The following is a 27837-nucleotide window of genomic DNA, read 5'->3' on the forward strand; positions in this document are numbered from 1 at the left end:
TTGTAAGATTGACTGTAAATGTAATATTGTCTTTATATTATGGGCATTTTATTTTGTAATCGCTATTATATAAACTAGTCAAGCTTCTCACAAATTGAGCTAGCTCAATTCTAGCCGAGTTCAAGCTTGAGTAGCTCGAGTGTCGAGTCGAGTCGAGTCGAGTTCAAGTATAATAATACTCAATTTGAGCAGCTCGTGAGTTTACTCGAGCTTGATATATTATATAATATTTTAATTTTATAAAAGTAAATTAAAATAATTAATAATTTGACTCGAGTACAACCGAGTTGGACTTGAGTTTGAGCTCAAGCTCGAGCTCGATTGTAACCTATTTGAGCTTGAACCAATCATATATCTATCGAGCTCGAGCTCAACAATTGACGCTCAATCAACTTGAGCTCGAGCTCGAGCTCGAGCTCAACAATTGACGCTCAATCAACTTGAGCTCGAGCTCGAGCTTCAACTATTACAACTAAACCAAGCTCGAGCTTCTTAATATTTAGCTCGATTCCAGCCTTAATTGATATGAATGATAACAACAAAATTGAAGTACACCATTTTTGAGTCAATCAAGAAAATAATGCAGTGATTGCAACTTCTTTTATTTGTAGCACAGAAGAAGAGAGACCAAAAAGAATCTGTATTTCATAATGAACTGATACTCAAAACTGTTGTATAAAATGTTTATGTATACATGAAGATTGTTGGAGGAGGCCAAGCTCTACATTGAATTTTATGGGTTCAAAAAATCAGCTATTGCTTTGAGACTCTCGATCTGAAGGTTAAAAAAGTTAAAAATGACTATTGATTTCGGTTCTAGGCAATTCTAGACCATGGCTAATTATGTTGATATTCCTGTAGCTTCCTTTGGTATCAAAAATAGAAAAGCTATTGGAATGAAAGTGCAGAGGAGTTGAATAGCAATCCCCAAAGGAAGGTTGTCGAAAGATCCTGAAGAGATGTTCAAAAATGAAGCTAACCCGGCACCAACAAATGAGCCCAATGTAGACCCCAAGTTGTTTATTGACATAAAAAGAGCAAAGAGAGTTCCTTCAATTCCTGGTGGACATAGCTGTCCAGATAAGATGAGGAATGGCATGAACCTGCAGATACATCGCAAAACTCAGTGAGTTAAAAATACGTTAACAGAAACGAAATGCAAGTAGCAAAAGATGCACATACTTGAATTGATTGATTGCATCACTCAGAGCAGATCCATATAGCACCATGGTCTTATCAGATATCCCATAGGCGACATTCATTCGAGAGACTAGAACAATATCTAGGAAGGTCAAGATTGACAATCCTATCTGAGTCCACCTGCATGATGTTTATGGATCAGGACTAAGTTATAAAATATTTGCCAAAGATATTTAAACAAAAAGATGTATTCCTTACATTAGAACTCTTCGTAGCTTCATCTTTTTTAGGTAGCGGTTATAAGTAAAGGTTCCAAGCATAAGGCCTACCCATCCAACAACACGGGCAGTGCCCAAAAAGGATGCTTCCAAATTCAGGACCTCAGTCTGGTAGTAAAACATGACGGTTGACAAGTTGGGAATAGTTACATGAGCCATGAAAAACCAAGCCATAGGCCTGACCTTCCCAAGAACAAGTAAAATCAAGAGTAACCATAATTAGAATGATATACAAATCAACAAACAGAAAATGTCAAGGACCCTTGAAATGCAAACATCATTTGTGACCTTCAACTGCCACTAGACAGACTGATAATGCAGCACAATAGCGTTAAGTAATTACCTCAAAATCATGGGCTGTCTAAACGCAGAATACAAACTGTAAGTGGCTGCTTTCAGAGAGTGGAACCATTGTAAGACTAAGTGGTTGCCTTTTTCAGGACTCTGAGGTTTCCTTGTCATAACAAATCTCTTCTTCTTGTTCTTTTGGCTCTTCTTTCTTCTTGACATGGTGATATTGGACTTCTTCTCTAAGAAATCCTCCTCATCCAAAATGTGATTATTCCCATTCACCAGATGGGAGCTGCTTGTATTAGAAAACTCTTGCAAGACTTTACTACCTACAGGATTCTCCTTAACCAAGCAACACGATAATAACTGTATGGTTGGCAGCACAGAGAAAAGAAGAAAAATTCTATCTATCTGTAAGCTAGTTAATGCATATCCTCCTAACAAACTCCCACATATTCCACCGAAAGCCATTGCCAACCAAGATAATGACTGGAGGTCTCCAGCAAATGTGGCCCTGATTTAAGAGCAGTGGTAAGTGATGATATTTAATATCTTACTTTTCAAAATAGGAATAATTAAGACTAATTTATCAAAGGGGAGTTCAATGTTTCTTGATCCATATGTTGTTTCCGGACTATTTGCGGACTAGTGAATAGATAATTTAAAACTCGTGAACTCATAAACATGAAAAAACTTATAATGTGCACATACCGCTCAGATTTTACTGCCTCAGCAATCATTGCATCAACTACAACATCTGCCATGGCTGAGCCCAAGTTTTGTGCTGTCAAGAAGACTATTAGATGCCACTGGGAACTCCTCACATATTCATTTAGGCCCAGAATTATCCATGGCACGAAAGAGCACACGGTTGCAATGACTAAGTATGGAACCCTTTTCCTTCCTCTGATTGGAATGCAATCGGACAAAATTCTGCATGCAAAATAGAAAAAGAGTTCAAAAGAATTAATAAAAAAAATAAAGCTTTCTTGTCACAAATTGCCTCATTGAGAACCACAAAATGGCACATATATCAGAATATAATCTGCAATAATATCTGCTACGTTCAGGTACTATAGAACATGTGTTCATACAGCACACAAACTTAGTACCAATACTTGTGTAAACTGTTAATACTATTCAGATGTGCCAGGAAATCTTTCCATAGTCTCTATACATGGAATCTCTAAAAATATCCTAGTTATTCCCAAAAACATCTAGTAGCTTCTATCTATGAAATGATACTTACTATCACACAAAAAACGAAGGGTACATATTTTATAATATGATATGACCCTTCAATTTCATCCAAAAACTTCACTTTCAATTCTAAATGATTCATTACAAAGGCCAAGAACATCAAATTGCCATAATATTCATACCCATATAATGGTTTTATGCTCCATGGGAAAAATGCTATTGAAAACACAAACTGGGAGACTGAGGGCGACAACTTAAGCTTGTCTTTCAACTGGTAGGAAACTGCTGTCCATACAAATGATCTGAAACCCTGTATTCACATAACCATGAAAAAAATATAAGTCGAATTTGAATGGATATGAAAATAAATGCATTGAAATTTAAAAAGCAAAAAAAGTAACAGGCGCCAGAAGTATCAAAAACCTTTTTTTTTTCTGTTTTAAAATAAAAAAAGAAAAAAAAAACACACACACACACATTCTGAATCAATTTCTGTTTTTTGCAACACCACAGAGAGAAATCGCTTTCTAAGCACAGAACTAGTTCTATGTCAAGCAGCGAAAATTCAAATTCAATATTGATTGCATACAAGATCTAACTTCTCTCAATATATTCAAATCACTCTACAAAAGATTTTAATGATCGAAAAAAATACACATTACTACTCAATTCTTGTTGAGACGAGAGCAGGGCAAGGTAGATGATGTGATGACTAAGGACAACAAAAACAAATAATTTTAAACGAATTGATAGTCTTCCACTTCAGAAGCTAATCACACTCCAAAATATATATGCTGCTTAAAAGGAAAAACAGGAGGATTAGACACCAGCTGAAGGCATATCCTTCCCAAACTTCAGAAACATTAATTTCAGAAGCAGATAAACTTCTCCTGAATACCTACCAAAATTCAATCCTCGTTGATTTTCTAAAACCGAAATTAAACAAAAACCAACAAAGAGATCGAAACTAACATTTTTAGAACAATGCGCTCTAATAACACCAACTAAAGTCTCAAATCAATCAATCAATCAATCAATCCATAACCTAAACAACCCAAAATTGCTTAAACTCAACAAATCGTCACAACCCCAAATGCCAAAATCAATAGAAATCACCCATCTCGACATCCCAGAACCCAAAACAATTTTTTTTTTTAAATGAAACTTTAACACTGGAAGATCAAATTCCTGAAAAAAAAAAAAAAATACAAAAAGAGATCCCACGTAGGCATACAAACATAGCATGAATATCCATACATAAAAACAAATACAAGAGATAATAATAATAATAATAATAATAAAAGGAGACTTTCTTATTGGAACCTGAGTAAAGTAGATCAAACAAATAAGCCAAAGAAACGAAAACCCGAACGCTTTTTTCATCTGACTCAGCCATTCTTTCATCTTTCAACTTGCAGTTTCACCAATTTTCAAACTCTCTCTCTTTTCGCTATTTCCTCCCTCTGGTTTCTATATTTTTCTTACATGGCCATGATTCTTCAGAGCTACGGTTCTGCTTCAGTTAAACGGTTTTGTTACAGTTGGTGATCTTATAGACGTTGATATCCGTGGTTGACTGAAACTTGTTGTTTGACCAACTGTATTGTTGATGGGTTATTTTCTCGTTTTATAGAGGTTTTCAGCTCCCTGAACACGTCTTGGCTCCTATCAACACTCGCCATGTGATCAGAGTGGCCCACTGCTGTGGCAGTCATCTAGTGCTTTGGTCACAGAAATGTTTCTCTAGCTACGGATTTTATTTATTTGTTAAAAAAAAAAAAAAAAAAAAAGGTAAAAGACATCTATGTACTAATATTTATAAAAATATATATATAATTTTTAAATAAGATTACTACATATTAAAAAAAATGAAAAAATCTAAATAAAAAAAACACAAAAGTTAGGAAATCAATCAATTTAGAAAATTAAAAAAATAAAACCTTTAAAAAATAAAAAGTCAAAAACTAAAATATTTAAAATTAAAAAATTAAAAGTAAAGTAAACTGGCCAAAGGCATCGACGCCGGTGCATTGCCTAGCCGACGTGGTCCGTGGATGGACACATTTGTGAAATGTCATTTTTATCCTTCTCAAATGTTATATTTTACATTTTTTAACGGTGTTTTGTTTATCTTTTCTTAGGTTATTTTGAAACTTGAGTCTCTTTTCTTCTAATTTAAAAAAATATTGTCCCCTAATTAATAATATTTCTTTTAACTTTTGTAACGAAATATTTGATTAAATTGAAAGAATATTTTCTTTTGGTAAATTAAAGCATTTTTAATATATTTATGTGTAAAGAAAAGAAGTATTGATATTGACTAAAATTCAGACAAAAAAAAAGAAGATTATTGAAAGTGGATAATCAAAAACTTTAGTTCACATGATTGGCCCAACTTTCAGTGGAAGTTATTACCAAACTGATTTTGGACAAAGAGATGGGACTGAAAAAGACCCTCTTGCAGTGTTTTTTGTTGGTTTTATGAACCAATTTACCAGCTTTCAATGGTTTCTTCATAAACTGAAAGTTGCAACTAAAATGGAAAATTCTATGGTCTGCGATGGTTTCGATGGCAGGTAATGTTTGGATTATTGGAGGAGGATGAACAATTAGTTGGAAAAATATTTTATCTGTTTATCAAATGGTGTTAACTCATCCTGTGTGGTATATAGAATGACCCCTGAACCTTACTTTCCCAGCTGCAGAGGGCGGGAGAGGGAAGGGAGGAGAATACATTATAGATTGCTTACCAAACACATGAAGAAGCTGCACTCATCTGCTTTTTGCCGGGTAAAATGATAATCATTATGCTAATGAAGAAAGGAAAATGGGAGAAAAATGTGGGAAGAAAAACCTGCCATGGTCATGAGATGCTAAAACTGGGCTATAGAGGAGCAAAACTATAGTTAAACATGGCTTTAAACATTTTTTCTGCGCCAACTCGATTTCATGTATTACTCTGTTTGCTGAAATGTCGAGTTTATGATGGCCATAATAAGGTTGTCAACAGTAATATCAGTGATATCTCATCCAATAACATGTACAAACATTAATATCAGTATATGGAAAGTATAAATATCACAGTGCTGTCATCATTGGTTCTGATTTCTTATATATATAAATCTCTAAACTAAATATACACACTGAGACTCGAAATCTCACATGCAGTAAGTTGGTACACTGCCATGTCGATAAACAAAAGGTTTGACAGTGTGAAAATAACCTGATGGATGATTATACGTGAACTTGACTCCAGCACTACCTCCTCCTAGATGGGTGCAGTGTTCATGGAAACTTCTTATAGGCCGTGCCAGACATGCATCCCAGCGGTCACTCTCAGGCATTGTCTCGGCCACTGTATACATCCCCTTAGCATTTGTAAATGCTTGATAATTTAGAACTTCCCCAGATTTTGTTATGCAAAGAACAGCAACCTCAGCACCTGCATCCATATTAAAAAAAAACCCACTTATACCTAATTGACTATAAAGATATGTCATATTGTAATCAGAAGGGTTTCTAATGATCACAAGGAATTTTTGTTATATATATATATGCAGGCATGAATGTGGCAAGCATCATCAGAACAAGATAAAATGGAGCGCATCAAGCTTTTTCAATTATTAGTTCAATTTCAAGTCAAGAAACTAAGTTTGTACAACTATTACAAAAGGCACACACAAAGAATTAATTAATTTTGATATAGCAGATGACATCTAAGTTTGAAGAAATTAAGGACATCTATGTTTAAGAGTGATGAAATAATGACTAATACAATCACATAGGAGAGACTGAAACAAGCAGAAGCTAGCCTTCAAATAATAAAACCTTAGTATGTCATCTAAGCCACCTCCCTGGATGACCCTAACCAGTGACAAACTTTATCATGAAAATACAGACGATAAGCATTCATATTAAAATTGTACATTATCGCTCAAGTGATACTGAAGCAACAAAAATGAATTAGCAAAGAAACATAATTAAGGCACTATGAAGTACTTAAGTGTGTCAATTTTTAGCCCCTACAGAATCATTTGGAAGTAAAGAATGTTCTCTTTCACAGATGGATTTGGTTTAGTTTGAGTTGATTGACCAGAAGACATGTCCAAGAGAAAACAACATCCCTACCATAGGAACTACTAACACAATCAGATTGTGCCCAAATCTTACAAATAAAGGAAAGGAACATAACCCGATTTAACCAAAAGTTCCTGCTCAGTGATAATAGATACGAGAGAGAAATACACAGCTAGATAGAACAATGTAATAAGTTGTAACCAAAATCAAGCAACTAAATGCTCAGCATTTCTTTCTTCCTTCAGTTTAAGCAGCAACTGTTCGGTTTCAATCGAATTACGTTACGCGTCTTCACAACAGCAGTAAACGTCAAGGACTCAAAAGGAAAGATAACTCCTATTTGCTGACCCTTTTAAAACTAGATTAAGTGCGTAGATAATGCTCACTCATTATAGTACAAAATCCCACAAAGCTAGTAAGAGAAAAGAAATATGTCCATAAAACGTAAAAGACTATTCATCATTCTCAGATAACAATTTCCAGCAAACTCATCTTATTTACACTCATAGACAAGCTCATAAACATATCAGCAATCCATAGAAACCAGAAATTGATTCCCGCAAAAAGAAGAACCAACTATAGAACTTATAATCATAAAATTGTTGCCCAATTATTCATGATATATATAAATTAAACTCATACACTCTTTGGCAAGCTCAAAACGAAATATAACAAACCAATTAATCAAAAGGAACCAACCAATTAATAAAAAAGGAACAAACTTTAGCAGAACCCACAATTAAAATCACAAACCCATCAAATATCGCTAACCAAAGACAAAACCCTGTACAATTACACAACCAAACAACATACAATCAAACCAAAGATTCCGAGTTTATGAACTGAAAACGAGTGAGAGGACAGACCTTCAAGAACGTGATCTTCAGGTCCGATAGAGGAGTCACCACAGACATCACAGACAACTCTTCCATGGATCTCACCGGTCCAAGCTTTAACATTTGATACAATCACTGTTGTCAGAGCCAAAACAAAGAGACCCATCACCATTTTTCTCTTCTGAGAATCCATGACTACCGTGCTTCTCACAGAGGTAATCCCAAGTTCCCAACTCCAAATGTCCCACAGACTCAAATCACGCACACAGTAGTTCCTGACATTTATTAGCCAAATATGAACTTTACCTCTGAGCCCCTCCTTTGTTTTATTCAAAGAATGCTGCCACTATTGGCCATAGCGTATTTGGAATTTTGGATCATACTTTATTACACATGACAGTGCCTTTATATTTTACAAAATTACTGTAAGTCCCTATCTTTCTCTAATTCAAGAATGGCTAGATGCCTATAAATAATTTGGTTATATCACAAGGGCTAAATAGAAAATTCAGGTTTAGTTCCTTCCCACATAATGATAAACTAAGCCTAGCTTTACAAGTGGCGAAATGTGTTGTGGACTCTTAGCTTCTCTTCCTGGGCAAAGGAACCAGATGAAGAAGAAAAAAGATATCTTCTATGTGCCTTAAAAAACTTAAAAGTTCACAGTTTTCTCACTATCAAGTATCAACAATGGCTGTTGAATTTAAGATGCTGTTTCCTCCTTTTTCTTTTTCATTTGCAATTCGGGTTTTCTTTTCTTTTTCCATTATTTGATCCGTTTTTTCACTTTTCATGTTTTGGCTTTCAAGTTGCCGTACATCATTGTTGCACAGATCATGATGCAGTTTTGAGATTATAAGAAAAGTAGTGTATTTTTTTCTTCTGTAAAGTAGCAAAAGATGATGTGATGTTAGTTTAGTTTAAGACTTTCAACATGATATTGTTTTAATTTCATTTCATTTGAAAATTTTGAACTGTGTATTCATTCTTTCAAGCTCTGCCATTCTGATTTACAGATAATTTGATTCCTTGTTGATATCTTGGAAGTTTCTGGTAGTTTTCTGTGTGGCACTTGTTTTGTTATTCCTTTCTGCAATTTGTTTTTTTTTTTTTTCTTTAGGGTTTTTGTTCTGTATCCCTATGAAGAATGATCAGATCGTTAAAAGTAGTGCCTGATTTCCATTGATGAACAGCAAATTCTGAGGGATAGCATTCTTACTACAATGATTGCACTGTTTGGAATTTTATTGGGGGCTTCTGAAAATTGATCTCTGCATATTTTTCGTACTTGTGATCCTGAGCTTGTTTGAAACTCTCTTGATATCTTTTCTTTTAAAAAAAATCTCTCTCCTTACAATACTGTTTTGCATTCCTATGAGGATTAATTTGCAAACTGAAAGTAGTGGACTGATCTCTGGTAATTGATGAATAACAGATCCTGAGGGATGCACTCATAATTTGTACTTGTCAACCAAGTAAGAGTACTTGAATTAGGGCTCTTTGAATTGACTTGGCGTGTGCGCATGCATTTCTTCATACTCTTTTGTTGAGTATCTTTTTTTGCAATTCTATGAAGAGGTTTAAGCAAATGAATATGTCATTTCTTTAATCTTATTTATTTATTTTTCTGGAGAGGTTTGTTTCACATCTATCATATCATAGGTTCCATAACTCTGTGATGAATGATAAGCAATTTAGAAATAGTGGACTGATTTTTTATTATTCACTGACTGAGGGATGATGTTTTCTTTTTCAAGTATTAAATTAATGCAATGCTCTGTTGTAATGTGTACAATCTTCCCAAGTGAGGACATATTTGTACAAATTACCCCTGTTATATTTATTTGGATGGTCATAGCCAAGGGGATGTGATCTATTGCCTAAAGAAATTTAGAAGTTTGATGCATAACCAAAGATGTGCCGGACTGTGGACTGCCGGAGGCTGGAGAATTTTTTGCAGAGGGTTGATAACGGCATCCTTTGGATATGTAATGATCACACTATGTTATATAGTTTATCTCTTATATGCCTCTAAAAACTTTAAGTTCACATTTTTCTCACTATCAACAATGGCTGGGGAACATAAGATGCTGTTTCCTCCTTTTTCTTTTTCATTTGCAATTCGGTTTTCTTTTCTTTTTCTATTATTTGATCTGTTATTTCACTTTTCATGTTCTGGTTTTCAAGTTTCGGTACATCATTGTTACACAGATCATGATGTAGTTTTTAGATGATAAGAAAGGTGTGTATTTTTTCTGTAAAGTAGCAAAAGATCATGTGATGTTAGTTTAGTTTAAAACTTTCAACATGATATTGTTTTAATGTAATTTCATTTGAAAATTTTGAACTGTGTATTCAGTCTTTCAAGCTCTGCCATTCTGATTTACAGAGAATTTTATTCCGTGTCCTGATATCTTATAAGTTTCCGGTAGTTTTCTGTATGGCACTTGTTTTGTTATTCCTTGCTGCAATTTGCTTTTTTCTATAGGGTTTTTGTTCTGTCTTGCTATGAAGAATGATCTGATTGTTAAAAGTAGTGCCTGATTTCCATTGATTAACAGCAAATTTTGAGGTATAGCATTCTTACTACAATGATTCCACAGTTTGGAATTTTATTGGGGGCTTCTGAAAATTGATCTCTGCATATTTTTCATACCTGTGATCCTGAGCTTGTTTGAAACTCTCTTGATATCTTTTCTTTTAAAAACAATGTCTCTCCTTACAATATTATTTTGCATTCCTATGAGGATTAATTTGCAAATTGCAAATAGTGGACTGATCTCTGGTAATTGATGAATAACAGATCCTGAGAGATGCACTCATTATTTTTACTTTTCAACCAAGTACAAGTACTTGAATTAGGGCTCTTTGAATTGAATTGATGTGTGTGCATGCATTTCTTCATACTCTTTTGTTGAATATCTTTTTTGCAATTCTATGAAGAGGTTTGAGCAAATGAATATGTCAAATCTTTAATCTAAAGAATTTTTTATGGAGAGGTTTGTTTCACATCTATCATATCATAGGTTCCACAACTATGTGATGAATGATAAGCAATATAGAAGTAGTGGACTGATTTTTGACGATTCAATGACTCTCGAGGGATGTTGTTTTCTTTTTTCAAGTATTAAATTAATTGAATGCTCTGTTGTAATGTGTACAATCTTCCCAAGTGAAGACATGTTTGTACAAATTACCTTTGTTTATATTTATTTGGATGGTCATAGCAAAGGGATTTGATCTATTGCCTACACAAATTTAGAAGTTTGATGCATAACAAATATGCGCTGGACTGTGGAGTGCCGGAGGCTGGAGAATTTGTTGCAGAATGTCATCCTTTGGATATGTAACAATCACTATGATACGGTTCAATTATACTGAAGCAGTTGCTGGACCTCTATCTGTATTGATATTGATTGTTGGGGCCATTGAGTTTTGTGTTTCCAAAGGCTTACCAAGTTGACTGCTCAAGAATGAGCCTGGATTGATTTGAATGTAAATTGTATGTTCTGACCCATTTGAAAATTATTGTATCTTTGTTGCTGCTTGGTATAAGTGAAGATGGTATTTTTCTTTATTCTCATATTTAAATCTGCAGCAGGTGCTTTGCGGTTACGATTTGAGAGTCCAGAAAATGTAGCTATGAGTTGAATCGCAGTTCTTTTTCTACTTTTAACCTTCTCATTCAAAATTAGAGAAAGTATTGTCCTGTTATTGTCAGATAATGAACTGTAACTGCTGCACATTAGACTATTAGAGTATCTAATAAATCCCCAAATAATAACTTTGAAGGATAGAGACGTTTGATCTAAAATCAATCTACTCGTTGCAACAAAATATTAGGGTTTCTTACAAAACATGCTGACACAAAATGTTTCTTGCAAACATATGTATTTGAATGCTGGACTATAACATATCATGTTAATCTTTGAACTCATTGTCATGCTAATGGGTCAAAACAGGTTATTTAGGAGCAAGTCTTTCAGCTTTTATCTGCGCAAAGATCCTCTCAAGCTTACTAACCCGTTCTTCAAATTGCAATTCCAGTATCTCCATTGCCCTTTTACTGCCATATCTTTCACCATATTGCATCCTCACTGCATCATGATCTTGATCACTTGCTTTACTATCAGTTGCAAGATCACTAGGTGCCTCTGGTACAACTTCCACAATCTTAGGTTCATTCTGCATCATTTTTTCTGCCAATTCTGTCTGTAGATCAATTGTTTTAACAACCTTATCACCTATGGTTGAAGAGGAAATATTTTGAGATTGACTTTACATATGTTTAACATCTGGAACCTGCCTATTCTTCCCATCATCATGCTTTATACAAGATTTCAAAAACTCTGCAACAGTCATATCACATTCCTCTACCGAATCCTTTGTTTCAACCACATTAGATTTGGGAGGAAATCCCGGAGGAACCAAGGAATCATTGCCTTCCCTCAAACTCTTCAACATGGAACTAGAATAAGTAGAGGCAGCATCAATTTTATTCATTCCATCAAACCTCCTTGGTGTTATTTTGAACCTTTTGATAAGGTTCTCTGCATTTGTTCCTCCTAATATCTTTGGCTTTGTCTTAAAGCTTGATGAAGTATCAGCTTCCTTCTTTCCTTTTGCCATCTCCAGGACTTTTTTGGTACCAGTGAAGGTACACTCACTAGCACCTTGCAGACATGAGATCGATTGTTTCCACCACTCTGAGTATTGGCTTGTTACATCTCCCTCATTCAGCCGGCATGGAATATACAAAGTGTAACAAATTGGCTTACTATAATAATTCCAAGCAATAGAAGGAGTCTCATTGATTCGAGGAACACAAGGTGGAAGATCTTGGTCCATTCCGAATTGCATGGCAACACGATGTGGAAGGTATTGCTCTATACATTCAAAGCCAACTAGCTCAGAAACCCTCAAGCAATAAGCAAATGACTGTAGTTCTTCAGACAAATTAGGACCAACTGAAACCCACATTTCTTTTTCTCCATAAAACTTGGGAACATTCCAATTTTTAACAGGTTTTACATAGGGACGCCAATCGAAATCATCTTTCGATGAATCTATAACTTTCCTCACATTCTCAACGACAGTGAGTTTCTCATGCCAAAGAGCAAGTCTCGGTTCACCCGTTTTGATCAAATTAGGCTCTGGCCTCAAGTGTAAAAACCTTTCCCAAGCCCAAATTTGGACCAACTGAAATGGTGAACGTACAGTAACAGCTAATTTATTATCTTCATTTCCCCAATTATCAAACTTAGTTAAAGCAACAATCTTTTCTTTCAATGAAGTCAGATCTTTGTAAATGCTGGCAAGAACAGCAGGTGCAAGTGCAATTCTAGTCCCTCTAGCTAAACGTATCGCAATAGGAAATACAGATTTGACAATTACATTACTGAGGCTAAGAACAAACCTTGACAACCACAGGGCAAGAAAAGCTTCGTGTTCAATTTCGCTTCCACTATCCATGAATTTCCTCATCCATGGTCGATGGTCTGCCTTCCTGGCTTTACTCATACGGAGTTCCCTTTGTGCTTCATTCAATTTCTCTTCCAACTCCTTCAACTCATCTGCTTCAACAGGGCAAAAAATAGGGGACCCCAATACAGAGTACCCTGCTATCATCATATCTTCTAGAGTAATTGTAACTTCACCCCAAGACAAAATGAAACTTTTAGTCTCCGGACACCATCTCTCAGCAAGACCAAGAACCAAGTCATCATTTTTCTTAATTTGATAGACAGAGTTCAAAATGGCTTCTCGTATACCAACCTTCTCCCATGTACTTTCATGTAAAGAAGCCATCTTTTCCACCCATCTTCTCCAATTAGTTTGTGGGTGCCTCCATCCATGATATGCCACTTTCAAAGGCCACTTTTTTGGCTCAAAAGTGGATGGTAAATGGTGAAGAAAGTGTGAAGGTAGCTCAAAAACTGGACCTTTAGAAGATTTTATGGTAGGTTTAAGAAAATGGGCTAGCTTCATAGTAGGAATCCCATCACTTGTTGGTGGGGCCATCAACGCTTGTCTCACTTCAACACCAACTTGTACTACTTCCTCCATTGTTGAAGCTCACAAATGAAGCTTAAAAGACCGACTCTTGAAATGGGTTTCTGGGTTTCTTCGTGAGCAAGGAAGAGTAAGTCAAGGGACAGTCTTGAAGATAAAAAAAAATGAAGGGTCTTTACGGGAGAGATCAGAAAAATGTGGTCTGTGACACTATAGGGTTCTTCATCTTTTGCTTCAAAAGAAAAAGAAGAGGAAAGTAATGAAAGTCTGGAAGTGGCGTGTGGCTTGATCATGGGAATTGGATGGTCAAATTGTTTTCCAAAATAGCATGGAAATGGAAAGGGAAGCCATTATGTGTCAGCTTTTCAAAGCTTTCTAATGCTATTTTAGGAAGCTTGTATTAAAGCCTTTCTTCTACATTGTCATCACATTTCATTAATTTTTTATTTATTAGTTGAAATCTAATAATAAATACAGAAGAAAATAATTTTAACATAATAACGGGTTGGCTTAATGGTCAAGGAGTTTTCTAGTTTTTAAAGTTTAATGGATCCTAAAGATTAGTTAAAGTGCGCGCAAACTGGTCCGAATACTTGTGTTATCAAAAAAAAAAAAAAAATTAACATCATAAAATACTTGAACTTCTAATGTCAATTTTGAAATAAACTATGAACATTTTTCAGTCTAGAATAATAATAATTATTAATGGAATTAATAATAATACACTATGATAAAAGATAGAACCTTTATTATCCTTGTCCATTTTAATATTTCTATTTAATGATTTGGAATTAATTTTTATCCTTTTCATGTTTCAAAATCCTTATTGTTTGATAGCATTATAACTAGATATATAAAGCAGAATAACAAAATCACTCTGTTTTAGGGTCCCCTGTTTCAAACTCTGTTCATTACAGAGAATTAATCCTTTTAGTAGCCAATATGTAATCTACCAAAAGAACCTGATCAACGGCATTGATTTTGAAATGAAATAACCAGAAATGTTTTCTTATAACGCTAACGTATCAGTTTCAAAAAGCTGTCTAAAATGCAAATCTTCTAATGACAAGTTCAGCACTTATGGTACCCCAGAAACTCATCACAAATACAAGTGCTATGCTTATGTAGAAACAGCTCAGTTTATGTTCATTGGCTCCACTATCATTAGTCACAGTGCAATTTTTTAGCACCGGAGGTCCACAAAGTTCATTGTCGCTGAAATAGGATGCATCGAAGCGTTGTAATTGACTGTTTGAAGGAATTTTCCTGATCAAGTTGTTATTCGATAAGTTCAAGTGACTACGTCAAATTTGACATACTTTGTGGGATGTTACGAGAAAGCTGATTTCCGGATAAATCAAGGGCCTCTTATAGTCTTATAACATCTATACTCTCAGGAATTCTTCTGGTGAAAAGATTGTGACCAGAATGCTCCAAGTTTTTCTTACTTCTGCTGGAATTTCTCTTGTGAATTTATGTTTGGAAAAGTCTATAAGTCTAATCAATCTGGCACTGGTAGTATATACAACTGCTTTTCTTTTCATTACAAGGAATGCATCCAGAAGAAAACCATCAGTTGAAAGAAAAGCATGATCATATCTATGTATTCAGTAACAAAATCTTCATAGTAACTCTTGGTTGTCATGGCACGGAAATTACTGATACACCTTGGAATTGTTCCAGAAACTTTGTTGTAAGCAAGATCTAAGATATTGATTGGTTCAATTCGACACTGAAATCCAAAAAATTCTAGTACATCTGAAACACATCAAGAGAAAACATCAAGGGTATCAGATATTGATTGGTTCAATTTGACACTTGAGATAGAGATTGACCTTCAGTTGCAAAGTCTTCCCATTGATTTTGGGATTCCACCTTCAAATCCATTTGATGAGAGATCAAGGTTTTTTTTTTTTTTTTTACAAAAGTCAGATTCCCTAGAGAGCCTATCGTGCCTCCAAAGCTATTTTCTGCAAGAAAAAGCTCCTCGAGATGTCTGAGTTAAAGAATTGAAACCATTATAAGATAATTGAAGATGTTTAAGGAACGTTAAGTTTTGAAGTGCATTTGGGATTGGACCTTCAAAATGACTAAAACTCAGATCAAGGATTTCAAGAGAGGAAAAATTTACAGTGGGTTTGTTGAGGGAAGTGATAGAATCCACAATCTATCAAGTTTAACACAGGTAAGGAAGGGAGTGTGTTTATCACCTGCAGACAATAATCAGAGGATCTATCCTGCCATGGAGGCTAAGTTATTACAAATCAGAGAGATTTCCCAGTTCGTGAGGAATCATCCCCTGAAACTCATTCACAGAGAGAGATTGAGAGATCTTAAATTCTGCATAGAACCAAGATCAAGTCAAGGTGTTGAGATTTTAGAGTCAAATTCAATTCAAATTAGTATTGCGTTAGGAAAAGAGTTTTCCTAGTACACTTCTACCTAGAATTGTTTTTGATTTTAAATAAAATAAATTAATGTCTACGTGGCTCCTCTTAATTCCAAAAATATCCCAAAACTATATATAAACCCTCTTTCTTTCTCCCCCTCAACTCAATCTCCAACGTACCAAAACCCTAATCCAAAAATATCTCCCCCAAAAATTAAAAAAACCATGACCTCATCCACGAACAGCACCAGCAATTTGGAAGATCTCCTGCTTCAGACCTTGATGGGTCTCCTTCAAATCAGGCCACCAAACGGCAACGTTTCCGATCCTTTCCGCTCTCAACAGTCCCTCGAAGACCTACTCTCTGACGCAGCCAATCTCTCAGATTCTTCATCCGTTGGCGACTCAAACAAAACCCAACTCTCCAAAGAAGAATCGAAGCTCGAAGAAGAGATAATCAAGATCATCCTGTCCGGCAAGATCGAATCGCTTAAGCCCAACTCGGGCCAAGCTGTTACGATAGGGGAACGCCACATCTGTGTCGGATTTCATGAGGAAACGGGTTCGGATTATCGGGTCTGGGAGTGGCACGGGCATATAATGCTTTTTGACATGGAGACTGGGTACTCGCCTGAATATATATATGGGAATTATTTTGAGAAGTTGCATTAATTATTTTAGGATTTTGGGATCAGTGTTTATTGTTATAAATACTAACTGGACATAAAGTCCTAAAGTACTGCATCTCTATTGTCAAATTTGAATAATTTTCTATCCTGAATAATTATATTTTTTGTTGAAATTTTATTTCAATTAAGATTGTAATGGATTAGTGTCAGATTTATTTATTTATTTTTTTTTTAATGAAATCCTCCATATGATCATTGATCAATGACTTGAAGTACATAAAAGGATATTGATTCAAACATTAAATAACCAGCAATTTTTTGCTACAGCACTCATATTCGTTTCAAAATCTGCCTAAGAAAATGATAATGCACAAATCTAAATCTTCTGATTAATGTTTAAGGACCAATTACAACCTAGAAGGCAGAAACTCATCATAAATACTATAGCCATGGTCATGTACAGCCAGCCCACTTCATGTTCATTGGCTCCAGTATCAGAAGTCACAGTAAAACTTTTGGGCAGTGGAGGTCCACAAAGTTCATTGCCACTGAAACAGGATGAATCGAAGCCTTGTAATTGAATGCTCAGAGGTATTAATAAGTTCAAGTGACTCAAAGACAACAAGTTTGTCATGCCTTGTGGGATGTTACTTGAAAGCTGATTCCAAGATAAATCAAGGGAATCTTAATAGTCTCAGAAGTCAGAACACCAATACTCAAGGAATTCTTCCAATGAAAAGATTGTGTGACGAATTCAACAACTTCAATGCTCCAAGTTTTGTCATTTCTCTAGGAATTTCTCCTGTGAATTTATTTTTGGAGAGGTCAATACTTCTTACCAATCTAACACTGGTAATATATACAGTTGTGCATTCAACAGAAAACCATCAATCGGAATATAAGCATGATCATATCCATATTCAATAACAAAATCTTACAAAGCAGCCCTTGGTTGTCATGGCACTGAAGTTATTGATACATCTTGGAATTGTTCCAGAACGACAAATTTCTGCTGGTAAAACACCATCGAACTTATTTGAAGGAAGGTTGAGAATCAACAGTCTTAAAAAACTTTCTCCAACCCAAGCTGGAATGTTTTCAGCAACTCATTTTCACTAACATCAACTTCTAGTATCTCTGTACAACTTTTAAGAGACACTGGTATCAGTCCAGGGATGTTGTTTTCAAGAAAGTATAGTGATCTAAGTGAACATAAAGTTCCAGTGGAGGTTGGAAGGTTACCAGAAAATTTATTGTTATCTGAATTCAAGCTTGTCAAGTGTTTCGAATTCATCCGGCAATCTGGTAATTTTCCATCTAAAAAGTTTTTTCTAAGAGCTAACTTTTCAATCAGGTTCTTTTACTCATTCATTCCATAACACAAGAAATGGGAAGCATTACTGGAAAGATTGGGTGGAAGGTATAAGAGGCAATGAAGCTGACAAATTGTTATGAGCTCAAATCTAGTAAATTAAGTTGAGTCAACTCGGTTAAATTCGGAATTTTCCCTTAAGAGTTTGTTCTAATATAGATTATATAGATATATTGGAAAGGAAATTCAAATAAATAAATTGAAAGAGTATCTGAAATTCCTAAGTCTGATATATCCATAGAAACTAAATCCTTCTGTGAATGGAGCCACAATGGGAATTGAGGTCCTACATGACAAGATCTTAGTCCTAATAGTTGGAGTTTAAAAGGAGGGATCCCCTGAGGATCGGCTCTCAATCTAACTGGATTTCCAAACACATAAAAAACAGACAATCTTTTGAGATCAGCAAAATGGACACAGAAAATTTGCATTCAGTTTGTTATATGACAGATCTAAATATTGCAACAATGAAAGTTCTCCTAAAGATAGGATAGGACCAGAAACATAGTTATAACATGAAATTCTTAACTTGTCCAAGTTGATCTGTTGACGGACCAAAAAGCTGGTTCTCACTCAAATCCAGAAACTCTAATCTGTGTGAAACACATTCTGAGAGAATATCCAGGACTTGGGAAATCTCTTGGTTCAGTTTGATACTTGAGATAGAAAATGATCTCAATTTGGAAAATCTTCCCAAAGATTTCTGAATTCTCCCTTCAACATTATTATTTGACAGATCAAGTGTTTTGAGAGAAACTAAGTTCCCTAGAACACTGGAAATTGTACCAAGGAAATTATTGACCTTAAGAGAAAGGTCGTCGAGATGACTAAATTTATACAACCACTTTGGTATTGTAGAACCAAACTGATTGAATGATTAATCAAGATGCCGCAGAGATGTCAAATTTTGAAGTCCGTCTGGAATTGGACCTCAAAAATAATTATCACTTAGCCCAAGACTAGTAAGGGATGAAAAATTAGCAAAGGACAGCGGAGGAAAGCGAGGAAGTTCATAAAGAAGGAAGTGTGTTCATCACCAAGAGCCAGTCAGAGACTTTCCTAAGGTCCACGTCACTCGGATCAAGGTGCTTCAGCAAATAAAGACCAGATAACCAACTAATACTCAGCATAACATTTTGACTGAGGTCAAGATATTGCAGATTAGAGAGATTTCCAAGATGGTGTGGAATCATTCCTCCAAATCCAGCATTGGAGAGATTCAGGTATCATAGATTTTTCATAGAACAAAGAAATCTGGGAATTTGACTTCGTTCAAAATTGTTACCACTTATGACCAAGTAGATCAAAAGTTTAAAATCAAGCAAGGAGGAATTTATCTTATCACCAAGCTTTGACCTCGCATAAGATTCAAAAGTCAGCATATGATGGTTTGTGATAGGCAAAAGGTTTTCATGGGTGGAGCTCAAGGACATGGCCAGTAGACCTCCTGCATACAACATCTGCCCATGTGCGACAATCTCCATCACCAATCCAAGAGGCAAGCTGACTGGAAGGATCTATGAGATCTTACTTCAACCTTAAAAGTGCTCATCTTTCGCTTTTGATGTAACCTACATAAGAGCTTCCATTTCAGAAGCTAATTTTGATTGTTGCTATGGCTAGCAACTCAAACAAAAGAAACTTGATGACACTCATGGCAACTTCTGATTGGCAAACACCTGCAAATAGAAACTGCATAGAAGGGAAATGAGAATGAGACTTTTATCAGTAGACTGCTATTTATGATTTTTTCTAAACCTAGACTGCTATTGGTAAATTTTTTATTGCTAACTTATGTTAGTATACTACTACTAAATAATTTCAGCAAAGAAACACAAGATAGCTTCTAAGAATATGCCATCAAGGTCAAGATATGGGAAATTAGAGAAGTTTCCAAGTTGGTGTGGATTTGCCCCCCCAAAAGGAGCATAAGAGAGATAAAGGTATCTTAAATTCTGCATATAACTAAGAAATAAAGGAGCCTGAATTCCATGAAAATCATTATCGCTCAAGTCCAAGGAGCGCAAATGCTTTAAATCAAGTAAAGAAGGATTTATCTTACCACCCAACTCTATCCTCCAATCAGCTTCATTGTAAGGATAAAATGTATCATCTTTCAAACGAGGAGGTGTAAGGCTGAGCTCTAGGACATGGCCTGCCAAGTTGTCACAAACAATGCCAGACCACATACAGTATAATATATGTTGCAATTTTCAACACAACTTTAGTAATCAATAACAGTCTGTGAATCAAAATGAGCATCATGGTGTTGTCAGTAGGCTGCTATATATAAATCTCTTTTATTGTCATCATTAGAACCCAATGATCCCTGTAGCATAAAATTACCCCAGCTCATCCACTGACCCTAACAGTGGATTTAAGAGTAAAATTATGATAGACCTGCATCAAGATTTCAAGGAAGAAGAGAAGGCATGTATAAGCGTCAAGAACTTTTATCCGTATAGTATATCCATTGAACATTGTGAACATCAGTGCTACATGGAATAAAGAAAGACAAGCTTCACTATATGTAACTACAAACATAACATAACATCAGTTTCTCGCATTCAGAAATTAAACCATCTTCACTTTACCATGATTGGAATGTCAGAATAATAAAAAGGAGAAGCTTATCAGATTTCTGTGATGCAAAGGGCTCAAGTACAATGTTGTTTACACTAAGATCACCGTGAATCGATAACAAAAGTGATACACAGTGAACCTGATAGATGTAGCTAAATGCTAGACTATAACATATCATGTTAATCTTCGAATTCATTCCGATGTCAATGGATAAAAACAGGTCATTTAAGAGCAAATCTTGCAGCTTTCAACTGTGCCAAGGTCCTCTCAAGCTTACCAACCCGTTCTTCAAATTGCAATTCCAGTATCTCCATTGCATTTTTACAGCCATCTCTTTCACCATCCTGCATCCTCACCTTATCATGATCTTGATCACTTGCTTTACTATCAGTTGCAAGTTCACTAAGTGCCTCTGGTACAACTTCCACAATCTCAAGTTCATCCTGCATCATGTTTTCTGCCAATTTTGTCTGTGGATCAATTGTGTAAACAGCCTCATCACCTATGGCTAAAGAGGATATTTTTTGAGATTGACTTGACGTATGTTTAACATCTGGAACCTGTCTATTATTCCCATCATCATGCTTTATGCTAGATTTCATAAAATCTGCAATAGTCATATCACACTCTTCTGCTGAATCTTTTGCTTCAGCCACAATAGATTTTGGAAGGAAAACCCGGAGGAACCAAGGAATCACTCCCTTCCCTCAAACTCTTCAGCATGGAACTAGAATGAGTAGAGGTACCATCAATTTTATTCATTCCATCAAACCTCCTTGGTGTCATTTTAAACCTTTTGATAAAGTTCTTTGCATTTGTTCCTCCCAATATCTTTGCAAAAACTCTAGTAACATTTCTTACAACACTGCCCAGTTTGTCTTGGAGACTATTCAAGAATTGGCAATACAAGTATCTCCATCTTCGGCTGACAAGTAGAGAACCTATAAAACTCCAGAATCCCACAGATAAATCCGTGCAATGCTCACAAAAAACCAGTTCCTTCATCTTCATTACCATCTTTCTCTCCTTTTTCTGATTATTGATTGTTGGAGTAGGCACAGTACATTATTAGAAGTGGAGGTCCACAAAGGTTTCCTGTAAAACAGGATGCATCAAAGCCACTAATTGAGTGCTTGAAGGAATTCTTCCGGTTAAGTTGTTGTTAACAAGTTCAAATCACTCAAAAACGTCAAACTTGAATGTCTTTGTGGGATTTCACCTGAAAGTTGATTTCTGGAGAAATCGATAGACTCTAGAGATCTCATAGCGCCAATGTTTTCCGGAATTCTTCCAGTAAAACCATTGTGTGATAGGTTTAATACTGCAATTATGAAAGATTTGTCACTTCCATAGGATCTGTCCGAAGTTATTTTTTAAAGGTCTATTCCTCTCACGAACTTAGAATTGTGCTGTATTCAACAATGCACCTTTCTTCACAGTAGTTCACTCTCCAAAATGTTGATAAATAACCTCATCAGGTTCATAATTCATATCGTTTTCCCAGGAGGACTCTTTGTCTTCATGGCACTGAAGTTTTGATGCTCCTGGTATGTTCCAAGAAGTTTTATCTGCTAGGTCTAAGATTTGTAGAGAACGGAATTACAAAGTTTTTTTGGTAAATGGCCAGAAAACTTATTGATCTAAGGTTGAGAATCTTCATTCTTGAAAATCTCCTCCAACCCACACTTGAGATTTCCAACAAACTCATTTTCACCCAAATCAACGACACCATCTGTGAACAATTTTTGAGTGACACAGGAATTGTTCCAGAAAAGTGGTTTTTGCTAAGGTTTAACCTTTTAAGAGAACCTAAGTCCCAATAGAAGCTGGAAGCTTACCCGTGAATCTATGTGACACTAAATTCAAGACTTTTAAGGCTTTCAAATTCATCCAACAATCAGGTATAACTTCTGACAAAAGTTGTTATTAAGGATGAGAATGCTCTTGCGCTCTGACCATTCATCTTATGATACAACAAATGGAAAATTGATCTTTACAAAATGTTGTTGGAAAATCAAGTCGATACAAGTTGAAGGGTAAAAGAGGCAATGAACCTGATAAATGATTGAATTCAAGTCAAGCACCTCAAGTTGAGTGGACTCTTTTAAATTTGGAATTTGCCCATAGAGTGGGTTGTGAGAGAGATTTACAAAATTGAAAGGAATTTGAATAAACATGTTGGAACAACATCTTTAATTCCTGAATTGGATATGTCAAGATATTGTAAATGCTTTGTGAACGGTGGAAATTGAGGCCCTAAATGACAAGATCTCAATCCTAGAACTTCAAGTTTAAAAGGAGGAACCCAAAAGGACTGACTTGGAATTTAATGAATTTTCATATGCATAAAATTCTTATAATCTTGTCAGATTGGAAAAATGCATCTCAGAAACAGTTCCATTCAATTTATAAACCCAATATGAAGATATTTTAACGACGATAGTTCTCCTAAAGAGGATGGAATAGAACTGAAATAGAATTGTTAAACAGATGAGTATCTAACTTTTTAAATTGTCAAAGTCTATCAGTAAATTGACCAAAAACTTGACTTTCAGTTAAATCCAAAATCTCTAGTACTTCGAAACACATTTAAAAAAATATCAAGGACAGATTATGGTTGGCTTCAATTGACATATAAGAGAGCGATTAACCTTAAGTTGCAAATCGTCCCATTGTTTGGGATTCCACCTTCAAATCCATTTGATGAGAGATCAAGCTCTTCTATAGATGTCAGATTTTCCTAGAATCCCCAACGTGCCTTTCAACCAATTACTACCAAGAGAAAGTCTCTGGAGACGGCTAAGTCTGTAAAACCAATTGGGTATTGAAGAAGAAATAATTTTGAGATAAATCAAGATATCTAAGGGAAGTCAAGTTTTGAAGTCCATAAGGAATTGGACTTCAAAATGATTAGCACTCAGATCAAGGGTCTCAAGAACGAAAAATTTACAATGGGTAGTTGGGAAAATGATGGATTTCACAAAAACTCAATTTTAAACACTACGAAGAAGGGAGTGTATTGATCACATGCAGCCAATCAAAGGATTCGCTGAGATCCACACCACTCAAGTCAAGGTGTTTCAACAAAGAAAGACAGATACCCACCCTAAATTGTCAACATCTAACCCAAACCACCGAGGGCAAGATACTGCGATTAGAGAGGTTTCCAAGCTGGTGAGGAATTAACCTTGAAAGAATTTGCAGAAAGATCAAGGTATCTTAAATTGTGCATATAACAAGAATTATGAATCTGAATTCCAGAAAAATATAAAGCTCAAGTCCAACGAGCGCAAATGCTTTAAATCAAGCAAAGAGTAGTTACCTTCCCACCCAGCCTTGGCCTCATAGTTGAATCAACTATAGAAATCAACGGAGGAGTTTGGGTTGAGTTCAAGGACATGGCCCGTCAAGTTGTCACAAAAAATGCCAGACCATGTACAGCAATCTGCATGACCAAGTCCAAGAGCAAGCAGGTTGGAAGATCTATCAATCTTTCTTAACCTAAAACAGCTTGTCTCTCAATTTCAATGCACCCCGTAAGAGCTTCCTCCGCAGAAGCTAATTTGAGGGTTGGGAAATGAAAAGAAAGGCAAGAAAAATGCTCATGGTTTCATTGCATGAGAAGTTTATGGTAAAGGAATTGTGCATGAGAATATTATTATTAGTGGCCTGCATTTATAGAGTTTCCATTCACTGAACCACTCAACTAGTTTGTCCAGAATCATTTTAAAACTTGCAGGAAATCTCTTTGATCTTTACTGATAACACAAGATTTTAAAAGTTCAGTGGGCCACGTGGCTCCAAGACCCCTGTTTCAAAGATAAGGGACCCCCATGGCCTCATAGTCAATGACCTGAAATAGTACTTAAAGGTAATTTTAGTTGGTCCAATTACCAGAGTAGACTTCAAGTCAATTAACGAGGAAGAATATGAAACTTTGATTTTTCTATTGTCCAGAGTATCTAGAAGCAATTGATTCCAGTCGTGAGAACCAATTGATTCAATATAATAAAGCTTTTGGCACTGCATTGAAACAGTTCTGAAACTGACTAGTATCCTTCCATGGCAACTTATTGTGATTCAGCATCACCTGATCTTTACATTGACAACATAATTAGTTTACAAGTTTTCACTCCTCAATCAAGTGGGTGAGTTTGGGATGAAATACATTTACATGAAATTTAAAATCAGCAAGAGTAGAAATTAATATATCCACAATGTCCATGTGATCGAATATGCCAATGAGAAACGGATTGCACATGATGATCAATACATCTCAGAATCCAATCCAGAAAAGTAACAAAAATTTAACTAGCTGAAAACTTTGTACTCTTTTATATTTATATTAGGTACATTCAAAATAAGATTTCACCAGAAGTTGATTTGGGAGAATCAATCAACTCCATTGATGTCATAGCACCTTTATTCCAGGAATTCTACCAGTAAAGAATGTGTGATAGATTCAGTGACTGCAATGTTGCAAGATTTGTCACTTCCATAGTAATCTCTCCTAAGAAAGATATTCTGAAAGATATATGACTCTCACAAACTTCAGAATTGTGTTATATTCAACAAGTTGACCTTATTCACAGAAATGAATCCTCCACGTAACCTGTATCCATTCATGGTCATTAGAGCTCATTGTCATCATGGCATGAAGTTATTGATACATATCGGTATGGTTCCAGAAAAATTGTTGAGAAATATACTAGTGTCCACAATTCAATTACTTTAGTTATTCACTCTGTTTCGGCCCCTGTTTCAAGTTCAAATTAAATTAAAGAGAAAGTTGTTCATCACTATTAAATCATCAAGAAATTAAGAATGATTTTAACAATATGTCAACACCATCTGTAATGCTTGGAGCAGAGGTTATTTATAAGTAAATAGAAAGTATCATTTCATATTACAAAGACAACTACAACTTTCATCCATCCAATTAATTTCAATGGTTCACATTAATAAAGTTTGTAGACTCCAAGCCAAATCTATTCAGCTGACCCGAGTAAATCTATTCATCCATGGAACTTCTCATGAATGACCAATTTGGCTTAGCTTATCCAACCATCTGGAACAGAAGTCTGAAAAGTAGGACCTCACATATCTACGGTGTAAGTTTCAAGAAAGTCTTACTGTTGATTAAGGACATTTAATTAGTCAATAAAGAAGGATTGATCATGATCCAAAAGATCTGTACATCTCTGCATCTCTGATCAATTATGTAAACATGGATGATCATCTCTGCCACACAAACTAACCCTAATAGCTAGAAAATGTGATGATGATATTATCAACTGCAAGATATCAACAATAGCATATGAAGTGTCAAACTCAGAAAGTTGCATATCATTTTCAGTCTTCAATCGCTTCAGTTGACTCCAAGTCAGTTAAAGGAGGACAAAATACGAATCAACACTAACTAGTGTATGTTGGTGCGAATTAATAGTTAAGCTGGATTGATAGAGAACTAGTGGTGACTTCTCATCACACATTTTGGAAAAGATGCAAATTCTTCTAATTTTAGTGGTCCAATTACAGAGGACTTCAAGTCATTAAAGAGGACAGAATCAAACTTTGATTTAATTAGTCAATAATGGTTCAATAGAAAATATCAAGTTTAATGAACTTTCTACCCCTCCTTCAAGTTTAATATATCATTGAAGTGAATGAATGATGGAGAAATGCTGGCAGTACTTGCTTACTAACCCTCTGTTACTCTTCTTCTTATCACACTATTAGCCCAAATCAACAAAAGCTTGATCAATGGCTGAAATCACGGGTGTAACCAAAATCAAGCAAAGATTGATCAATGGCGGAAATCAAGGTTGTTAATTCCTAACTAGAGAACACGGAATAACCTCAGGTCACAAGACTAACAGTATATCTTCTATTTTAAGAAAACATCATTCTGTTGATCCATTCTTTACGTGGTTGCAAAATTATACTTCAATTACACCTTCATCGACACACACCAGAGTTCCCACATTTATTATAACTCTTCATTTATAATGAAGTACATAAACTGACACAGCTTCACACAAAATTTTACTAACACTTTCTTACAACACTGTAAAACATGTAGCCAAGGGATCCAAGAAATCACAATATATAACCTACATCTTCTGATGTTATAAAGGACCTATAAACTCTAGAAGCAAACAACAAATCCAAGCTCCATGATTACATAGAACCAATCCACTTCATCTCCATAACGTCAATTTCCTCTCCATTTTTGTGGTCAGGTACAGGTACTGAAATAGTATCGTCAGTGCAATTAGGAAGTGGAGGTCCAAAGTTTGTTGCCAATAAAGTAGGATGCATCAAAGCTTGAAGTTGAGGCTTAAAGGAATTCTGCCGCTCAAGTTTTTATAAGATAAGTGCAAATGATGCAAGATTACAACTTGTAATACTCTGTGCATTTCCCATAAAGCTGGTTTGCAAGAAATCAATTGAGATTAATGATCCCATAACACCAATATTCTTTGGAATTCTTCCCGTAAGAGCATTGTGTAAAACAATTTAATGACACAATGCTCAACAATCTATTTGCGAGTTACCAAAACAAATAGCTTATTAATGTACCTTGAGACCTAAAGAAAAGAAAATATAGATGATGTTCATCATCTATTCATTCTAACACTAATAAAAATTTATCAACTCATCGTAATGTTGGACAACATATCATCTATTAAAAATTTAATGAACGACAAGTCATCCATGTATAAACTTTCTATAACTTGCCATTCATAATTATATAAGTTTTTGCTTAGTTGTAGAGAAATAGTGTCCTGATTGTAAGTTTTATTCATTCTGTTTCGGATCCCTATTTCAATTCCATTCAAGTTAGACTAAGAAAATTTGGTCATCGCTATGACCTCCTAGGAAATTACTCGTTCTAGGATCCCCAGTTCCAAGCTCTGTAAGAGAAATTATATGGTGCTAAGAGAAACTATGGTTATGCTAGATCAATTCCTATAAAGAAGTAAAATATGAAAGAGCAGTGTTTGATATATCATATATCTAAAAAATA

General features: G+C 35.3%; 4 protein-coding genes and 3 non-coding genes across 7 annotated transcripts; 4 read left to right on the plus strand and 3 right to left on the minus strand.

Annotated features, from left to right (window-relative positions):
• Nucleotides 1-625: 625 nt before the first annotated feature.
• LOC116118284 (probable folate-biopterin transporter 4) lies at nucleotides 626-4512 on the minus strand. The gene is made up of 7 exons (XM_031404251.1): nucleotides 4233-4512; nucleotides 3092-3219; nucleotides 2421-2642; nucleotides 1762-2223; nucleotides 1399-1596; nucleotides 1183-1320; nucleotides 626-1103 (listed from the first exon to the last, which is right to left on the minus strand). Exons 1-7 carry the CDS (start codon nucleotides 4311-4313, stop codon nucleotides 842-844), a joined length of 1491 nt encoding a protein of 496 aa, XP_031260111.1. The 5' UTR covers nucleotides 4314-4512; the 3' UTR covers nucleotides 626-841.
• Nucleotides 4513-5933: 1421 nt separating this feature from the next.
• Nucleotides 5934-8190, minus strand: LOC116118359. Its single transcript, XM_031404347.1, has 2 exons — nucleotides 7853-8190; nucleotides 5934-6351 (listed from the first exon to the last, which is right to left on the minus strand). Exons 1-2 carry the CDS (start codon nucleotides 8013-8015, stop codon nucleotides 6068-6070), a joined length of 447 nt encoding a protein of 148 aa, XP_031260207.1. The 5' UTR covers nucleotides 8016-8190; the 3' UTR covers nucleotides 5934-6067.
• Nucleotides 8191-8955: 765 nt separating this feature from the next.
• LOC116118381 lies at nucleotides 8956-9031 on the plus strand. Its single transcript, XR_004126146.1, has one exon. It is a non-coding gene; the product is annotated as a small nucleolar RNA R21 (small nucleolar RNA).
• Nucleotides 9032-9189: 158 nt separating this feature from the next.
• Nucleotides 9190-9270, plus strand: LOC116118377. The gene has a single exon (XR_004126142.1). It is a non-coding gene; the product is annotated as a small nucleolar RNA R21 (small nucleolar RNA).
• A 1053-nt stretch (nucleotides 9271-10323) lies between these two features.
• On the plus strand, nucleotides 10324-10399 carry LOC116118376. The gene has a single exon (XR_004126141.1). It is a non-coding gene; the product is annotated as a small nucleolar RNA R21 (small nucleolar RNA).
• Nucleotides 10400-11785: 1386 nt separating this feature from the next.
• LOC116118319 lies at nucleotides 11786-13956 on the minus strand. Its single transcript, XM_031404309.1, has 2 exons — nucleotides 12125-13956; nucleotides 11786-12034 (listed from the first exon to the last, which is right to left on the minus strand). Exons 1-2 carry the CDS (start codon nucleotides 13886-13888, stop codon nucleotides 11786-11788), a joined length of 2013 nt encoding a protein of 670 aa, XP_031260169.1. The 5' UTR covers nucleotides 13889-13956.
• Nucleotides 13957-16365: 2409 nt separating this feature from the next.
• On the plus strand, nucleotides 16366-17036 carry LOC116118362. Its single transcript, XM_031404351.1, has one exon. The coding sequence runs from the start codon at nucleotides 16449-16451 to the stop codon at nucleotides 16893-16895; it is 447 nt and encodes a 148-aa protein (XP_031260211.1). The 5' UTR covers nucleotides 16366-16448; the 3' UTR covers nucleotides 16896-17036.
• Nucleotides 17037-27837: the final 10801 nt, after the last annotated feature.

The sequence above is a fragment of the Pistacia vera genome, unplaced genomic scaffold, assembly GCF_008641045.1.
Source record: "Pistacia vera cultivar Batoury unplaced genomic scaffold, PisVer_v2 Contig840, whole genome shotgun sequence".
Lineage (NCBI taxonomy): Eukaryota > Viridiplantae > Streptophyta > Magnoliopsida > Sapindales > Anacardiaceae > Pistacia > Pistacia vera.

Excerpts from the sequence above, each read along its gene's own strand:
- LOC116118284 (XM_031404251.1), bottom strand. The coding sequence starts at position 4,313 with ATGAAAGAATGGCTGAGTCAGATGAAAAAAGCGTTCGGGTTTTCGTTT. Across the intron at positions 2,224-2,420 it reads GAGGCAGTAAAATCTGAGCG|GGCCACATTTGCTGGAGACC; the intron begins GTATGTGCACAT and ends CTCTTAAATCAG. Across the intron at positions 1,597-1,761 it reads AGACAGCCCATGATTTTGAG|GCCTATGGCTTGGTTTTTCA; the intron begins GTAATTACTTAA and ends TGGGAAGGTCAG.
- LOC116118359 (XM_031404347.1), bottom strand. The coding sequence starts at position 8,015 with ATGGATTCTCAGAAGAGAAAAATGGTGATGGGTCTCTTTGTTTTGGCT. Across the intron at positions 6,352-7,852 it reads TGAAGATCACGTTCTTGAAG|GTGCTGAGGTTGCTGTTCTT; the intron begins GTCTGTCCTCTC and ends ATATGGATGCAG.
- LOC116118319 (XM_031404309.1), bottom strand. The coding sequence starts at position 13,888 with ATGGAGGAAGTAGTACAAGTTGGTGTTGAAGTGAGACAAGCGTTGATG. Across the intron at positions 12,035-12,124 it reads ATGATGGGAAGAATAGGCAG|ACAGAATTGGCAGAAAAAAT; the intron begins GTTCCAGATGTT and ends ATTGATCTACAG.
- LOC116118362 (XM_031404351.1), top strand. The coding sequence starts at position 16,449 with ATGACCTCATCCACGAACAGCACCAGCAATTTGGAAGATCTCCTGCTT.